The sequence below is a fragment of the Alligator mississippiensis genome, chromosome 10, assembly GCF_030867095.1.
Source record: "Alligator mississippiensis isolate rAllMis1 chromosome 10, rAllMis1, whole genome shotgun sequence".
NCBI classification, from domain to species: domain Eukaryota; kingdom Metazoa; phylum Chordata; order Crocodylia; family Alligatoridae; genus Alligator; species Alligator mississippiensis.
The window spans coordinates 3,098,061-3,115,738 of record NC_081833.1 but is presented as its reverse complement, the minus strand read 5'-3'; the positions used below and the strand labels follow the sequence as shown (position 1 = coordinate 3,115,738).

The window sequence follows — 17,678 nt, the reverse complement described above, 5'->3', positions numbered from 1 at the left end:
CGACCTCAAAGCGAAGCTGCGCGGGACGACGTGCGCGCGCCGCTCGTCTCCTCCCACCCTAGCTTGGCCGCCGTTGCCGAGGCAACACGCCCCTCCCGGCGCCCCAGAATGCACCTCGGCCCCTCCCTGTGCTCTCGGCCCCTCACTGCACCGGCGCCATTGTTCCATCCGGGCACCCGAGGAGCCAGCGGGCGGGGCCGCCTCTGCAGCCAGGCAGCGCCCGAGCCGCAGCCGCCCGCCGAGCCCGAGCCCCCGCTAGGAGCCAGCGTGGGGGAGCGCGGGCCCCTGGCGCGGGGGGAGGACATGGCGGTACGTGGGGCGGCCCCCGCGGGGCGGGCGGCCGGGAGCCGCGGGCCGGCCGGGCGGGCTGGGGGAAGCCGTGTGCGCGGCGGTACAAAATGGCGCCCGCCGCCTCCCCTCAGAGCCAGCGCCATGATGGGGCCCGAGGGGCGGGCGGGCCGCTCCGCCCCGCTCCCTGCGGCCCTGTTCCAGAAGTTTCTGTCCCGGGAGAAGAGCGGGGTAGGGGTCCTCTCGTGCCCCCCTACCCCGCTTCTCCATGGGGGGAGACTCCCCTGCATCGCTCAGCGGGGAGGGAGACGCTTGCTTCCCCCCCCCGCCCCCCAGTTCCCCATTGAAACCAGGCGCTGGCGGACCGAGGCACCCGTCCAGCAGAGCTCGGACAAAGGGCAGCACGCCCCGTTGCATCGCTCTTGCAATTGTCCCTTTTCAAAAAGCAAAGCCGTTTCCGAGCGGAGACCTGGGGAAGGGGGCCGCTGGGTGCCCCGAAGGAAACGCGCTCGCCGAAAACGGGACGAGGGCAGCCCCCTCGCTCGCGACCTGAGAGGAGTCGGCATTAAGTTTAAAACTGACGCTAGGGAGGTGGAATCGGACTGTGGGACCGGTGGCTCCCAGGTGCGATGGTGTCGGTGGAGTCGAAAAGGGGTTGGGCACGCTCCTGGAGGACAGGGGTGTTGGCGTCTGGGAGCGCACGGGGAAGGGGCACGGTCTCTAAATTGAAATTTCCTATTCCTTGAATGTTGGAGGCTGCAAGAGAGGGGGGGGGGGAAGTGCGGAAGCCTGTGGTTAGACTCGGTTCACTCTCCTTTTTCAGCAGCCACCGTGAGACACGGGCCTGTTTGTTATTTGGCTGCTGTCCACCACGAACACCTGTAAGCTCCCTTAGAAAGGGAGTCCTCTGAGGAAAGAGCTGATTTATTGAGGCAAAGGACAGGCAAAATGGGGGTGGGAGTGATGGTCCGCGAGGGGGGCAGTGAGCAGAGCCCCCCAGACGGCACCTGCTGTGCGACAGGACACTGGGCAACACGGGCCCAGGGTCTGACCCAGTAAACGACTTGATGATTGACCCGGAGTGAATTGTGTTCCTTGATAATAGGTGGAGGACTCTTGCAATTCAACCCTGGTCTTGGCACATACCTTGCCTATTGTGAATGGTCCCATTTATTTGCCTTCATTGTGTGTAGTTATAAGTAGGTGCGTGTTTTGTTTCTGGGTTTGAACCTTTCTGCGTAGTATAGAAGAGTCTTTGTTGCAGCCTGGCTAGATAGTAATGAGGGATGATGTCGTAGTAAGGCTGTAATGACTTGGAAATTGGTCCAGCAGGTTTGCTTTCTACTGGCCGTTGCTTATTGATACCAAAAAAGACAGCTAATTAAAACTGCCTCAGTTTCAGCCCTTTCCTCCTCCTATCTGAAGGAAATGGGATCTTAAATCACCTCCCATCTTAAAGAAATGGGATCTAAAATTCCCTTTGAAACCATGTGTACCTGTGTTGAAACATCTCGCATGACTGGTGTCTTGGCAATAGTGGTAGGAGGGAGGGATAAGAATGAAGTGGAGAAATTAACTTTGGAGTTGTGGGATGTCAGGGATAATTGGGACTGGTAGGATGATAAATGTTGGGACCACTCACTTTTAGTTCTGATTTCTGTCGCTTACCTGGGACACTCGGCTTTAGAGCTGTAACTATAGAGAGGTATCATGCAGTATATCACTTCAATAATGTGTAGACCAGGGGTGGACAAAATGTGGTTTGGGGGCCGGCCCGCGGGGCCCCTAAAAAATTTAGAAAATTAATATTTTTCTGCCCCGGCTGCCTATCATGCAGCCCTCGGTGGCTTGCCAAAACTCAGTAAGTGGCCCTCCGCCCAAAATAATTGCCCGCCCCTGGTGTAGACAATACCTAGATGGCATTTCTTGTTAATAGTTTTGTATATATGATTTCTGTATGTTTGCATCCCTGTACAAAAAAGAACAATTACCACCAGTATGTTGCAAGCACAGAATCTACCTCATGGTTACCATAAGTTCTGTGTTAAGAGCTTGGTATTACTGTTACCACGATGGTATAAAAATAATGACTGACTTAATGACCTTTGCCTTACTTCTCACTTCAGGCCTAGTTACTAGAATTGTGTTGAGCATCCACTATGGAAGGAAAAGTGGTACAAAAAAATTAGCAGCCTGGGTGGGATGAATATTAGCAAGTGAAATGTGAATATTAGGAGAAATGACTGTAGTTACAGGACTATCCTAGAAAACCCATCATGTACCCAAAATAATAACATTTCTAATGGTTAGTCAGAACAGCTAACCCTTCTTAAAAATATTTTTCTATCCAGAGATTGAAACCTTAAAAAAACCCAACTGATGTGCTTTATTCATCATCTTATTGATTTCCATGTCTGTTTTCTCAGTTTGCAAGTTAAAAATGTTTTTTCTAACTCCCTCTGTGCTCAGTCTAATTATTCTCCCTTTCATGAGTAACATATTTTGCAAGCCAAATTATGCCCTTTAATGAAACATGCAACTAACTCATTTGTCTTTGGTTTTGCGTATGCTCTCAATTCATCCGTTCAAAGCCACAGAAACCAGTGATATTGCAAAGGGTCAATAACAGCATAATCTGTCATTATAAAATGTGTTTTACATGATGGTCAACTGTGAGAAGAGAGCTGTTTGATTTATTTTTTTTATATACCACCAGGATGTGTTTGTGGGATTAACAATAAAATTAAGAGAGGATGAGGGAAAGTGTGGCCTTGCAGTTTTATCAGATTTATTAAGGTGATCATTGAGACAGTGCTTCTAGATCTCAACTGTGATATTCTTGCTAATTTAAATTTCTTAACAATTACATTTTAATAATGCTGCTATAAGATTGACAGTTATAGTAGGACAGCTTGGAGGACTTTAAGACCCCTGGCAGTTGTGCAAGTAAAGGCACAATAGGATCTGATGCAAGACCCCCACAATCATGCTTCTTGCCATGCCATCATGCCTTAGTGTTGGTGCAGAGGGAGCCTGGGATTGTGATCCCCCTGCACCACTGGCAAGCAGCAAGCTCCCCTGGCTGGGAGTCTTATCAGCTGATCTGGGCTCCCAGCTGCAGAGGTACACCATGCACTCCAGTGGCTGAGAGCCTTCAGCAATTAAAGGTGTCATAAAACAAAGAATAAGCCACAAAGTTATCGCACAAAAAATGTGTAATAACTGTGTGCTTGATTCCTATCTCACCATTAATTGAACATTGATGTACAGCTGTGTCCTAGCTGTAATACCCTAATCTGTAATGTCATTTAGGCTGCCATGTGTGGACAGCATTATCCATGAGCAGTAACTTTTGAGATATGAACTTATATAAATAGTATTTGAATACATAGACACTATTTGGAGAAAAGTCCATAAAGTTGGCATGGTAGACTTTGCTTCACACTGCATTTTTATAACTGAAATTAAAAAAAAACAAAACCCTCAAAAACCTGAAAATGGTAAATTCTGCTTTTACAAACAAGTTTTTTTTTTTTTTTTTTTTACAGATGAGCTGGTTTGGGGTGAAGCTATTAATTCTGTTCTGGGTGCTAGTCTGTAACAGCTCTTGATAAGCTAGTCTTTCACTATATAATTAGCATACAAATGTCAGTGAGGCAAAATTCTATTCATATTGTTACCTTAATAAAATTTTTAAATATCCTAAAACATTCTATTTTTAAAAAGATATTTGTTTAGTCATTAAAAGAGTGCTATGGTGAAAAGAAATGCCTACCTGGCTGGGGTCATTTGAGCGCAGTTTTGTTCCTGTCCAGGCAGGGGGTCAGACTTGAAGATCTACAAGGTCCCTTCTGACCCTACTTCTATGACTCTGTGAAGAAATCATTCTTCAGTGCTAGCACCGCACATGATTCTTTCAGAACCAAAGAGATTTCTCTACTTAAAGTTTATAATATTTTCTTCTGCCCATCTAGGGTAGTGATACTGAACGAGATGGAATAGCTGCAGAAAAGTCATCTCCAGAGAGAGAGAAGAAAAAGGAACAGTCAGACGCATCTAATTCTCCTAGAACCTCAAAACATCATTATTCAAGATCACGTTCACGATCAAGGGAAAGAAAACGAAAATCAGGTATGGTTCACTGCTAAAGAATGTTGCTGTAATTGGACCAGTTTTAATTACAATGGACTGCACAATCCTATCATATGGCAGGTATCCCAGTCTTCAGACTTTGAGATAATATGTTGTTATAACTGGGTAACGTGAAAGTGTCCAAGTAAGGCAAGCTAACTTTCCTGTGCCAGTTCTTGGTGGATTCTAGCAGAAACATGTGAACTTCATCCTGGTGATACTGTGCAAATCCTGTAGCAGCAAAGGCAAATAATTAGTTATAACTCTGTATTTTATTTCTTATAGTAGAATACGTAATTTGAAAATACTGTAAAAGAAAAAGCATAAAAACACATCCTTGCAGAACCTGAATTGCCCTTAATATAGTTTTGGGGAAAGTTGCTCTTGTATGCTGCCAGATTGGGAAGTTTAGAATTAAGCTAATATTGAATCTAAAGTAATTTTAAAGTTCGTTCTTTTTTTTTTTTTTTTTTTTTTTTTTTGTTCTATTAAAACTCTGCAAATTTTAATATTTCACGTGCTTCAACAAAAAATCTTCTAGATGATCAGTTGGTATTTCTCTTTTGGTGATGCACAAAATAGCATAAATAATTAGGAAATCTAATATATAGACTTATGTTTTAATTGGGCGCATGTGGGTTATTCCACCTTTTTTCCCCGTGTGGTTTCTATCCAACATTTAAAGAGTTCTTTCCAATACATGGGTATGAAAGTGTGAAACAAGCTAGTCTATCCCCATTAGAGTTGAATAAAATGCAAAGAAGAAATTGAAGTAGTAATGAAAAAATAAGTTCTCACAACTTCTCTGATCTAGTAGATTGCTAGCATAACAATGATGTTTTAAAAGTACGTATCTTTAACCTTTCGTTCTTGACTTGGCATGGAGGTGGGGGAAGAAGTGCAATAAATAGATGCAGCTTGAATTCATATTAACAATACTAGACCATTATAGTCTTTAAGGACTGATAGTTATCTGATGAATAACAAATATTTTCTTTCTCAGATAATGAAGGAAGAAAACACAGAAGTCGGAGCAGAAGCAAAGAGGTAATTAACACTTTGTAGTGCTTAGGTAATTGTACAATACTTCTTTAAAAGTATCTTGTAATATTGCACATGTGTAAACTTTTATATAAAAGTGACTTAATGGTAAGTACAAAAAATTGCAACTCATAAACTTAAATGGGCATGGAGTACCTGTCCTAGCGAAGCATGATTGAAGCCATCATTTTGACAAGAAGGTAATAGTTAATAGCAAAAGTACATTCAGAATCTAGTAACTTTAGTTTTCTTTTTGTGGAAACAGCAAAATGAGCTTTTCATATGGAGAAATATAGTTGGTATTCTTGGTGACTATCTGTCTCGCAGAGCTTCCATTAACCAAAGGCCTTTGGTCTTCTGATGCCTGACCACTGCTCAGGACTTCAGTGTTACACACTCATCTACCTGAGAATAATTTTTTTTTAAAAGAAATAAGTAAAATTCCCCAGTGGCTAAGCTCTGTTTGTTGTAGTTTTGAATTTTAAAGACTGCTGCAGCCTTTTAGATGTCAGCGAGTCGCCTAGAAATTGCAATAGCAAAAGCTCTCTTAAAAAAAAAAAAAAAAAAAAATAACCTTAGGGCAAGGGGAATGAGAGAAAGGCATCAACAATGATACATTGGAGATAACTGGCTTACTCACCGGAGAAGAGATCAAACAAACAAGCAAGGAGCAGCAGAAATAGCCAGAAGAGAGGCTGTTATGTGGGGCAAGAACAGGTTGGGTAGATGGGGAACTTGTAAAACTTGTAATGTGGGTCTGGAACTTCTCCTTTCCTCATTCCAATGGAAGCTCTGTTTAAAAAAAGAAAAAATGATGTAGGAGAGTTTTTGTAAAATTGACTATATTGTTTAGATCACATGATAACATTTCTATAATAAATCATACTCAGCGTGCTAATGCGCGAAGAGACTGAACTGAAGACGCTGCAGACTCAGATAGCAAAAATATAAGCCTACTTCATGATAAGGTAACTATTAGTCATTCAAACTCTCATTTCCCTTAAAAATATCTTAAATCCTTTATGGGATATAATGGTGTTTATTACTAAGTGTGTGTCTAGAAGACTGATCAAAAAGAAACACTCATTCTTAGGTTCAGAAAGTTTTCTTTCACTTATAACTATTGCGGTGTTTTGCCATATTAGGTCTAAGTGAAACTTTTACATCTTTTTAACTGAGTGAAAAATAACTTGTTAGAATCTTGCTGAATGCTTTTTTTTTATTTCATTTTTTTCACTTGAATTTGCAATTTTTTTAAACTTGAATGGCCCAAGGCTAAAGCTTCTTTGAATGTAGGTCAAAATATTTTTCTTAAATTGCATGCTTTGAAATTAATTCCTTTAGGTAGCAAACATCTAAAAACAGACAACTGTTGACTTAATTGCATGCCTATATCAGATTTCACTAATTGTTTAGTGAATTAAAGGAAAAATTGCTTGCTGAGGAAAAAAGGCAAAGAAGACATGTCTGTCTTTAATATTAGACATGTACAAAATTATGAGAAGGACCCTCTTGTATATGTCTGGAATATAAAATATACCAGCCTAAGTTTAGTTGGAGAGATTTGGTTGAGAGAATGTTAAAAACTTGGTTCTTTCTAATTATGCCCAATCTCTATCAGACTTATGTCTTAACTAATAATTTGGTGGTTGTGGGAGGGGTGCTTAAATATGCAACATTAGATCAGGGCAGATCTAGATGAACCTGGATTCTAAACTGCTGGCATATACATAGACTTGCTATATTTTGTTTAGGGGTCTACTTAAATCACGGAGAAACTAAACAATTTTCACAGGTTAGTCATGGCATAAATAAATTCCACAGATATTTCCTGGATGTGCTTCAGCTCTCCTAGGCACTGATTGGCAGAATGGCCTTAGCAGGGGGAGGAGGGACAAGGAGGCAGCTGCCATCTTGTTTGCTGCCCTTCATTCCTCCCTGCCTCCAGATGGGCTACAAGGCTGGGCTGCAGTAGCAGCGAGGACCACTAGCTCCCACTGGGGAGCCAACATTTTGTATTTATTACGTTGTTTTTTAACCCTTTTTGTGGAAACCAAGACTTAAATGGTCTGCAGTAGTTCAAACAAGAAACGGTACAAAACGAATTGGATCTATTAAGAAGAGCTGTTGATGTCATAGCTTAGGTTCCATGGACAGCCTAGGCAAAAATAAAAACTGACCTTGCAGAGTACTCCAGGCACTGCAGCTATAAAAGGAATGAGTCTGCTTTTAACAAAAAGGCACAGCAGAAAAAAATTGCAGTACAGCATAACGGTATCATTTTAGTTAAATTTGAAGTGAGATCTCAAGGTGAAGTTTGAATGTTTTAAGAATGGAAAACAAGGATGTCAACCTTGTATGTTTTTATAAACACTTTTTTAATGGGGAAGTTTAATATCTTAGTTTGAATCAGTGATACTAAATTTATGATGGTTATACGTATGGATTTAAAAAAGTTTGTGTAAAATGGTATGGCTCTAGACACATTATTATGTATGTATGTATGTGTGTCTGTACATGTAATAGATAACTTGTAGAGACAGGAACGTATTAGATACTTTTTATTGCTACTCCAGGATAGATGGAGTAACTAGTAACTGAAAATGGTTACCGTTTTCATTGCAGTATTGTGAACTTGTATCAGGAAACAGTGTAACAGTGCTCTCATGGGAGTCTTAAAGATAGTTTAGAAAGCGGGGGGCCAAAAACATGTTTTAAAAATGATAGTGTGCATCTGCAACATTAGGTAGTTGGCGGTGTTAAGTAAAATAGCCATCATTCTTGAGGCACGCTCCTAAGGTTACTAATGTTGCATCACAACATATCATTTTTATCTTCTGATACCCATACTAACTCTCTTTGTTGCACTATTTTCCTGAAAGAACCAACTTCTTCTTAAAACAGGCAAGAAGACACGAGTCCAAAGAGAAGTCCTCCAAGAAACACAAATCTGAGGACCATAATGACAAAGAACATTCTTCTGACAAGGGGAGAGACAGCCTAAATTCATCAGAAAATGGTGAGGACAGACATAAGCGCAAAGACAGAAAATCATCAAGAGGTAGAAGTCATTCAAGATCCAGGTCTCGTGAAAGGTAAGGTATCTATATTCAACAATTGTTCTTTTTCTAATTGTGTTGTCAAAAATAGTCTATTTTTGTTTTAGATTTTTCCATATACAAATAAATTGTCTGCAATTTTAAAAAAGATTTTGCATATTGCTAAAGCCATAGTGGCAAGATTGCACCCTGTGTACTGCATGCAGTGTTAGTCGAGATTTTTTTCTGCGTTTACTTGTCCTAAGGCTTGATAGTCATGGTATCTAAAATTAATCCAAATGCAAACTAGTACAGTGAATATATATTTTATAAATGTTCCCTTGTACATGTTCTCCTCCTTATGTCAACGTTCTTTTTTTCTATATGTGGCCCTTAAAGTTCCTACCCTTCTTTTATTAAGAACTGATGTTTTGGGAGATATTGCTGAAACGTAGGACTCCTGTATTGTTCTGATGCTCTCAGTTCTTTGAGCTACTCCAGACATTCATACTCTGTAAATAACTGATTAATTCATTGTTACTTAATGATATGCAAAGGTCTAAACGGATCTTGTGGCTTTCTCATACATATTCTCTCATGTTTTATTTCTCATCCCCTGCTTTCCTCACTTAAATTTTTCTAGTCATTTTTATTTTTGGGAAATATTTGTTATAGCTGAGCCGAAACTATTATGTACTCTTTCAGTAAGGGTTTAAGTAGAAGTCAGAACAGGCCCTCAAGAATTTGTAAGAATTTGGGATATGTGTTTCAGACGTCATCGTAGTAGAAGCCGTGACAGAAAAAAGTCACGATCTCGAAGCAGAGAGAGAAAGCGGCGTGTAAGATCTCGTTCTAGATCAAGATCTAGACACAGACATAGGACTAGAAGCAGAAGTAGGACTAGGAGTAGAAGCCGGTAAGTTCTGCATTCTATATGTTCTTAATACATTACATGTTTAAGTGTTTCTTACTGGATTGTGGATGCTTTTTACAAAAATGTTTGACTTAATTTAAAATGAGTGGTGCTCTACAGGTGAGAAAAAATAAGCATGTGAATCTTGGATATGAAACTGTTGTTCCCTCAGTCTCCTGTGATGTCCTATTCTGATTTCTTCTTTCTTTGTAATTCAGATAATCATTTGAAACCGTATAGTGAATGTTTTAGTATTACCGCAATTTAGCATTTACAGGTATATGGTCTATTGGAAACATTGGGCACTGTTGTGATACTGTTAATAACATGTAGGAAATGTTCAACAGACTTTTTCTTTCTAAGATCATATAGAATTGTTATTTCATCTGTTTGCTTGTTTCAGCAAGCACTGCCTGTGAAGTGGACTGGGGAATATAGCTGCATGTGCACTTCATGATGCACACATACCTACTGATACTTTAATAAAGAATTTATAAACTTTTTTTTTTTTGCTGAGGGCAGAATATGGGTAGTGGAAAATATTAGTTCTTTATGAAGGTATAACTTATCTGTTTGTGTCAAATGTGGAAATTATTCAGCATCACTTTGAATTATTTTTTTTATATTTTAATGATTCCCACCCCTTCATCAATATGTGAACTCCAAAACAGGCTTTGTTTTCAGCAAGCAAATTAAACTATCTGAATAAGAATACAGTAGCAACTGTGGAAAAAAGTGAGGTTTTTCAGTCTAGCAAAGCTTTTGCTACTAGAATACTATTTCAAATGCAGAGCAATGCAGTACCTATATAGACTTACTTTGTTCAGAGATGTGAGCTTTTTATAAGTTAAGGCCTACTTCATCAGATGAACCCATCTATAAGGTGTTAAACTGCCCTGCCTTCTACCTATCTTCAGACTAACAGTGCTTTGAAATGTATAGCCTTAGATTATAGTGTATTAGTTTCTTTGACTGCTAGTAACAAGTCAAGGAAAGAAGAAATAGTTAACACTTACAAATCAAGTGTAAAGGCAACACCTTGCTTAGCAGCATGCACATAACACCCCAGAAGATTCTGAGCTCAGTTGAAGGTCTTGAAAGGCAACTGTTTGACTATTGGACCAAGCTACTGCAAAACTTAAAATCGAGTGGGTAGGATGCGGAAGCCTGACTGCACAAAGTGAAATCTCCTGTTCATGAAATTTATGAGTTTGCTGTGATACAACTCAGGCTCTATCTTAGTATTTGTAGTTACTTTACCCTGAGTTGCTGGGAAACTCTTAAACTCACTTTGTAGTGAGTCTCTTCTGCCATTCAGATAAATTTCTGGTCTCTTATAGTCTCTGGCATTTAAAAGTCTGTAGCAGTTCCTCCATTGTTTTGCTGAGATTTAGAACTGAATTGGGGAGCAGATAGCACTTCATTCCACCTTCCAACTCCAGATTGAAACGCTCTGATAAAGAAGTTCAATGTTTTTAGGATTTCTTGCTTCCTTCATCTGGAATTTCACTGCGTAGGTAGGCTGGGCAGTCTGTCCTACCTGGCACTGTGAAAGGTGTTTAGGTGTCTAGAATATGTTATGGACTGAGTCATCAATTCTGAGGAATGCAGGTCTCTGCAAAGTTTCACTGAGTTGGTGCCTGGACTATAATTTTCTGCACTGAGAGAACAATCTTGCCTAGTGTTCTTCCTTTTTTAAGATCAACTGGGATGTTCTTTTTGTAATGTTACTCTAATAGTGTTAGTTCATTGTACATTTTCTATTTGTAGCCAGTCCAGCTTAAAAAAGAAAAAAGCAGGTGGAAGAAATAGAGCTACTCTGCCTTCAACTAGCCACATTCATTTCTGCAAGTTGTGTTAATGCTTACAAGTAAACTGGCAGAAGCATCTTTCACTGTACACCCTAAATTACTTCTCACTTTGTTGTCCAGGAACACCGTGGGGTGTTGTTTGCTGTAACTTGCTATTTGCCACGCATTTTTTAGTAACTTAGAGCAGGGGTTGTCAACCAGGGGTCCACATACCCCTGGGGGTACTTAAGAAGGCCCTACAGGGTATGCGCAGGCGGGTGGGGATGAAGCAGGCACCACCCATCCAGTTGGCCAGACAGAGGGGGCAGGGGAAGCTTGCATGTGACGGCTGTCGCTTCCCCCCCCCATATCTGGATGTACCCCCACCTGCTTAGCAACTGGAGGTACACTGCTCTGCATCTGGCTGCCTGGGGGTACAATGATGCAAAAAGGTTGAAAAACTCCTGAATTATTGTATGGTAATACAGTGTTCTTTGGTAAAATGTCACTGGTAAAAACCTTGCAGTGAGAAACTTTCGTCTCTTAAAATTTGGTTATCAATAGTATGGTATAAGAGGAGGAGTAGTGATGCACTGTTTCAGCATGTCTGGGAAGCTCTGTTTAGAGTAGATTTGATAGTATCAGAAATTTGTCATTTAGTGGGAGGCTAGGGACTTGCTAGAGAAGCTCATGTAGCATTACTGTTTTTAGTTGCCCAAGTAGTCCATAATTTACAATTCTCTGAGAAGCACGTTTATTTCATAGTTGTGTGTACAGTATAAATAATACTGATGCTTCCAATTACATGTTCAGTATTTTAATGCTTGAACACACTTTTGGGGAGACATTGAAAGACGAATAGTCCTCAGATAATTTAATATTAAGTTATACGTAGCCTCACTGTTTTCACAAAATGATCATTTACAGAGAAAGAAAGAAAAGAATTGAAAAACCACGAAGGTTCAGCAGGAGTCATAGCCGGAGTCCAAGTCCTCCACCCTTTAGGGGACGAAACACAGCAATGGATGCACAGGAAGCTCTGGCCAGAAGGTAATACATTTATTTTTGTTTAAATAAGGGGTAGCAAAAATACAGCCATTTGAGCTTTTGGAAGGAACAGTGGGTGGGGCCATCACCCCTGTTTAAATGATGCTAAGCTAGACTATGTTGGCAAACAATACAAAAAAAAATTAAACACATTTCTGTTAGTCCTAGCTTGCACATACGTAGAAGTTCCATCACAAATAAGGAATATACTTCAGTTGAATACTCTGATCTTGATTTTAGTTTTGCTGTTGACACTGAGCTTTACATTAATGTTTGACTTCTGTTTGTTTCTGATTGGTAGCTCAGTTAGAAATTGTAGTGTGCAAATAACAGAAAGTAACTTAGAAGAGCTATATCTGTCAGCCATTATGCTACAGTTTGTTCCCAAGTAAGTAAGAATGTGTTGGGGGGGCAAGGAGGGGTGGCAATGTGATTCCACAAAAGTGCTTATCAAAGGAATAGGAGGCAGTCTTTGTTCCCAAGTGCTGTGGTGAGTGACTAGAGTGGTATAGCAAAATACTGTGAGGCATTTATACGCATACATTTGTCTGCTCCACATGTGAGCTGATGCACCTGGCACTGCATCGCATGCATTTGTATAAATGGCAAAATGCACGTGAGTGCTGAGAAAATGACAGCGGTGTGCTTTTGAACTAAGACACCTTGGATGTGTTTTAGTTCAAAAGTGCACTGCTGTCATTTTCTCAGTGCTGATGTGCATTTTGCCACTTATACAAACGCATGCGGTGCAGCACTGGGCACTTTTAAAAGCGGTCGACACTGCAGCACATACATATGTACAAATGCCCATGGTAATCAGGAGCTGAAGATTAGCAATTGGTCTGCATTTTCTGGAGCTACAGACTAAGAAGCTGATTAACAAAAAATACTTTGCTGAATTCCCTCAAAGAAAATTTACTTTTTGAATGTTAAAAGTATGCAGAACCCTTCCACAGGCTGACTTTTTTTATTTTTATTTATCGCACTCTTCTAGAATTTGCTTGGTTTATTGCTTTCAAAATAGAAACATTTTAAGAATATGTATTTGGATATTACTGGAATTAGACGCATCGCTAAAGAGTGAATGGTTTCCTTGTCTTTTATGAGTTGTGTAGTACTCCTTTGTGCATGCCTAAATGTAACTCAATCTTTAGTTCAGTACTTTGGTTCAACTGGCATAAGTTGGGAGGCTGCTACTTTTTTTTAATTTTTTTTTTTTCTCCCAACTTAAAAAAATTCTTAACCAATCTTACAGAACGAACTGAAGTACTTTCTATTGCCAACTACGGATAAAACACATAGTGTGACAGTACAGGATTCCCTGTGCCGTTTTGTCAAATGCAAGTCTCTTATCTGGAAGACCCAGCCAGTTTACACCAGTTATAATATCTTGGGATTTGGACAGCACGTCCACATGGATATGGATTGAGGTCATTAATTCGTTGCTGGTTTATAGTTGTGCATTGTTATGTTTTAATGTTTAGTAGTGGGGGGAGGTGCCATTTTGTTGCTCCCTGTAAATTTTTTTAAATGTTTTTTTTCCCAAAACTTTTTAAACAGTATTTCAGGATGCTTGTGCATAATAAAAATTCCTGCTCAGTCTATGACTTTACTTCAATAAACAGCTATTTGTATGTAAGCATACCAGTTTTTGTTAGTCTTTTATATGTTAATGTGTGTAAATCACTTATTCCTTATGTCACTTATTTGTAGGTTGGAAAGAGCAAAGAAATTGCAAGAACAGAGAGAAAAAGAAATGGTTGAAAAGCAGAAACAACAGGAGATGGCTGCAGGTAATTCTTTATGAACTGTTACTGCGTGCAGAGTAACCTATGGAGAAAGTAAGAGTTGCTTGTTAACCTTGGGTTAAACAGTTTTCCCAAACCAGCTAATACTTGGCCTTTTTTTTCTCTTACTAGTTAAGAATTGTAACTTGGATTGTGTACTGGCAGCTAGAGAACAAGGGAATATTTGCAGGGGGGGCACTATTGGATAAGTACCAAGTACCTTGACTCTGAAATACAAAATTATTACAACAAAATGAGATGACTTCTTGTGGTTACATTACAAAGTGCAGTTTAAATGACTGCTGTTTTGCCAAAATCCCTGGGAAACTTCTAATTTTTAGGAAACTTTAGCTATTCTATCAAATGCATTTTAATCTCATCCAGACATATTCCTATTTGTTTCCAATCAAGGGAGTTAGAGGTTAAAATTGTAACTTAATCCTTGTATGTGAAAAACATTCAAAACTTTCCTATTTAATTTTCTTTTATCCTTTCTTTCTTCAGCTGCTGCTGCTACTGGAGGTTCTGTCATCAATGTTGCTGCTCTTTTGGCATCAGGAACACAAGTCACTCCTCAAATAGCCATGGCAGCCCAAATGGCAGCGTTGCAAGCAAAAGCACTGGCAGAGACTGGAATAGCTGTACCTAGTTATTATAACCCAGCAGCAGTCAATCCAATGAAGTTTGCTGAACAAGAGAAAAAACGAAAAATGCTCTGGCAAGGCAAAAAGGAAGGGGTAATTCCCTCTTGCCCCTCTCACCCATTCTTAATATTTTCATGAAATCATTTAATCAGAAGCATCTTATACTTAATAGTTTCAAAGTGTATTACTTTCTGCAATCTCAAGTTGAACTAAACTGAATGATGTTGCTTGTTGTCACTTATATTCTACATTATTATAAGCTACATTTTTGGACTGAAGAAAACCATGGAATATCAGGCTCTGATATCTCTGAGTTCAGGGAACCCCTGCCAGAGTACATAATACAAAGTGTGCAAAGTTAAGGTAGCCTGTGCTATTAGCTCTGTGGTAACAAAGATCTTCAGGGTGAGGTTATTCAGTGGCCATCTATTTTTACAGAGCAGTAACCATTGTCTGGAGAAATTATTCATTAATCAAACTTTGAAGCTTGTTGGAAGTTACTGTAATTGTTCAAGTGATGGTCAGAACTTGTTTTGGTGCATCACAACATGAGGGGAGTAAATTCTTTCATGATGTTCCCCATGCCAAGAATGCAAATGCTATACTGAAAATTGAAGTAGGGGATCTTCCATGAAGCAGTGGAGAACACTGCCACCCATACTCTACTGGGTAGATCCTTAGTGGCACTTTCTATCTGCTTGTTACTACCTCAGTTGTGAGATTGTTGGAAATTTTCTATAAAAGCTTTTAATCTTAATGTAATCTATCCTCATTTTTGTTAGGATAAATCGCAGTCTGCGGAAATATGGGAAAAATTGAATTTTGGAAACAAGGACCAAAATGTCAAATTTAGAAAGTTAATGGGCATTAAGGTAAGGCATTCCATACTTGTGGTTAGATCTATTTCTGTATCATGGAATACTTTAATCCTTAAAAAAGCATATTTTAAGGCTAATGTTACCAATTTCTGTTGCTAAAATGGTTAAAAACTTGGTATTCAGGGTTTCAAGATCAACTTGAATTCAGATTAAGATGCTAGTGACTTCAGTCAGAAATATTTCTCAGAGAATTCAGAAGTTTTTGAATTTGCTTCCTGGTGTTTCTGGTTAACAAACTGGTCTGGGGATAGAAAAAAGCACTATGCTTTAACTTGGCTCACTTCATAGTCTAGGTGTGGGCTGTGCAGAGTTAGTAAATATTTTCCAAATTTGTGCTTGAATTAATTTTAGGATGGTACTTTCCCTGTAACCATTCATGAGAAATTTAAAAATATACAAGCAACCCTCAAGTGATAGCCAGATTGGTAAAGTAGAAACGTTCCAGTTTCCATGGGATTTCATCTCTGACTTCATACTAGTAACATCCAAATGTTGATAAGGTTAATTTGTCTGCCTTTTTTTTTTTAAGTTGAGCAAAATGTTGACTGTGTGTAATGAGTATCACATGACAGGAATTTGCATAATTATTTCTATTAATTGCACATTATATTTGAACGTTCTCATGAGCATGTTTTAATACTTTTGATGACAATTACTCCCAGCCTCTAAATACATCAGAGTAAAAAGTATATCTTGTGTAGCTGTAAAACAGGTACAGTGTATGAAAATGCTAGTTATTGCATTTATAACATTTTATAAATCATTTCTTTTTGTCTGATCTCTAGAGTGAGGATGAAGCTGGTTGTAGTTCAGTTGATGAAGAAAGTTATAAAACACTGAAGCAACAGGAAGAAGTATTCAGAAATCTGGATGCCCAGTATGAGATGGCAAGATCACAGACCCACACACAAAGAGGAATGGGATTGGGGTTTACATCTTCCATGCGAGGAATGGATGCAGTTTGAAAGACGTGATTTTAAAGTTTGGGACTTTGTGGAAGATTCTTGTTCTGATGTTGGGTCCTTGTTCTTCACCAAAAAGCTAGCCTTCTAGCTTGCATGGGTGTTGCATTGACTTTAATTTATTGAAAAAGTACAATTTTTTTGTAAATATCAGATCAGTGATACTGGTGTTAGTGTTGTAATCAGGTTATACCCACTTCCATTAAACTTGACAGAACTATAGAAGGACAGTATTTTTTAGTTCAAAATTTTACTTTTCAAACAAAGCAGCAGATGGGGTAAACTCATACATGGATATTTCGTGTCCACTGTCTTGTGTACTTTTGTACTTTAACCTTGTACAGTTATTTTCAATTCTTGAAACATGAAAGAAGCATTGTGTAGATGTTATCTAGCAGGTTGGGCCAATAGGCACATAATCCAGTGCAAAAACCTGGTTAATAATAAAGATGTTTTTTCTCTAAACTGGTATTTTTAAATTCACTTAAGTTTTTGTTTTAATTGGTTCTTTTTAACATTGTCCAATCATTTGGGTTTTTAAAGTTATGCTGGGTATCCAACAAAAAGTGTCATCGTGAGCTCTGTAATGGAATTGGGAAAGAAATTGACCATGGGGTGTGGAGTTCAATTATAAGTACTGGATGTTGACCTTGCACACTTTTTTTTTCTTTAAAAAAAAAAAAAAGTTTGTTTGACCATTGTTACTACAAGGTACAGTGTTATTCTTCTGGCTGGCTGGCTGAAATATGCTACTCCACCTAGTTCTCATTTCTGCTTAGTCTTCTGTTTAACTAGGTACCCTCCTTTGATTGCTTGGACCTAAAAATTCAGACCTACCATTAGGTGAGTCCTCGACCCCTAGCTATTTCTGCCACTAAACCAAAGAAAATAATTTTTTCCCTGCTCGCAAAACAAATGATGGGGGTACATCTATCCAAAATGCCTCTAATGCTGACTTGCAAGTCCTTTGGGGTGGCAGAGAGACCTGAAATTTCCTTCTCCCTGGATCCATCTCCAGTGTTGTGGCTTAAGTATGGAACTAAACTGACAAGCGGGAAGTCTCTTGCCACCTTGAGGGACAGGAGCTGCTAGCTTCCTGATTCCCCTTTACCCCAACAAAAGGATTTGGAGGAAGAGTCCCACTTTCTGAAATCCAAGG

At 39.4% G+C, this 17,678-nt stretch overlaps 1 protein-coding gene across 3 annotated transcripts; it reads left to right on the top strand.

Moving 5' to 3' along the window:
- The first annotated feature begins 161 nt into the window (after positions 1-161).
- On the top strand, positions 162-16,984 carry RSRC2 (arginine and serine rich coiled-coil 2). Of its 3 annotated transcripts, none has more exons than XM_006277560.4 (10): positions 162-309; positions 4,263-4,419; positions 5,423-5,466; positions 8,365-8,555; positions 9,271-9,414; positions 12,129-12,251; positions 13,962-14,041; positions 14,540-14,772; positions 15,462-15,551; positions 16,343-16,984. In XM_006277560.4, the coding sequence occupies exons 1-10, from the start codon at positions 304-306 to the stop codon at positions 16,520-16,522; spliced, it is 1,248 nt and encodes a 415-aa protein (XP_006277622.1). In that variant the 5' UTR covers positions 162-303; the 3' UTR covers positions 16,523-16,984. The 3 variants fall into 3 exon arrangements, with proteins under 3 accessions (XP_006277622.1, XP_019342389.1, XP_014450237.1); XM_019486844.2 differs by having other exon boundaries at positions 8,343-8,555; XM_014594751.3 differs by lacking the exon at positions 162-309 and adding an exon at positions 6,351-6,428 and having other exon boundaries at positions 4,401-4,419; positions 8,343-8,555.
- The last annotated feature ends 694 nt before the right edge of the window (positions 16,985-17,678 follow it).

What these genes read in the sequence shown, in the direction of transcription:
- RSRC2 (XM_006277560.4), top strand. An exon ending in GGAAAGAAAACGAAAATCAG is followed by an intron (nt 4,420 to 5,422) that starts GTATGGTTCACT and finishes TTTCTTTCTCAG; the next exon opens with ATAATGAAGGAAGAAAACAC. An exon ending in GAAAGTTAATGGGCATTAAG is followed by an intron (nt 15,552 to 16,342) that starts GTAAGGCATTCC and finishes TCTGATCTCTAG; the next exon opens with AGTGAGGATGAAGCTGGTTG.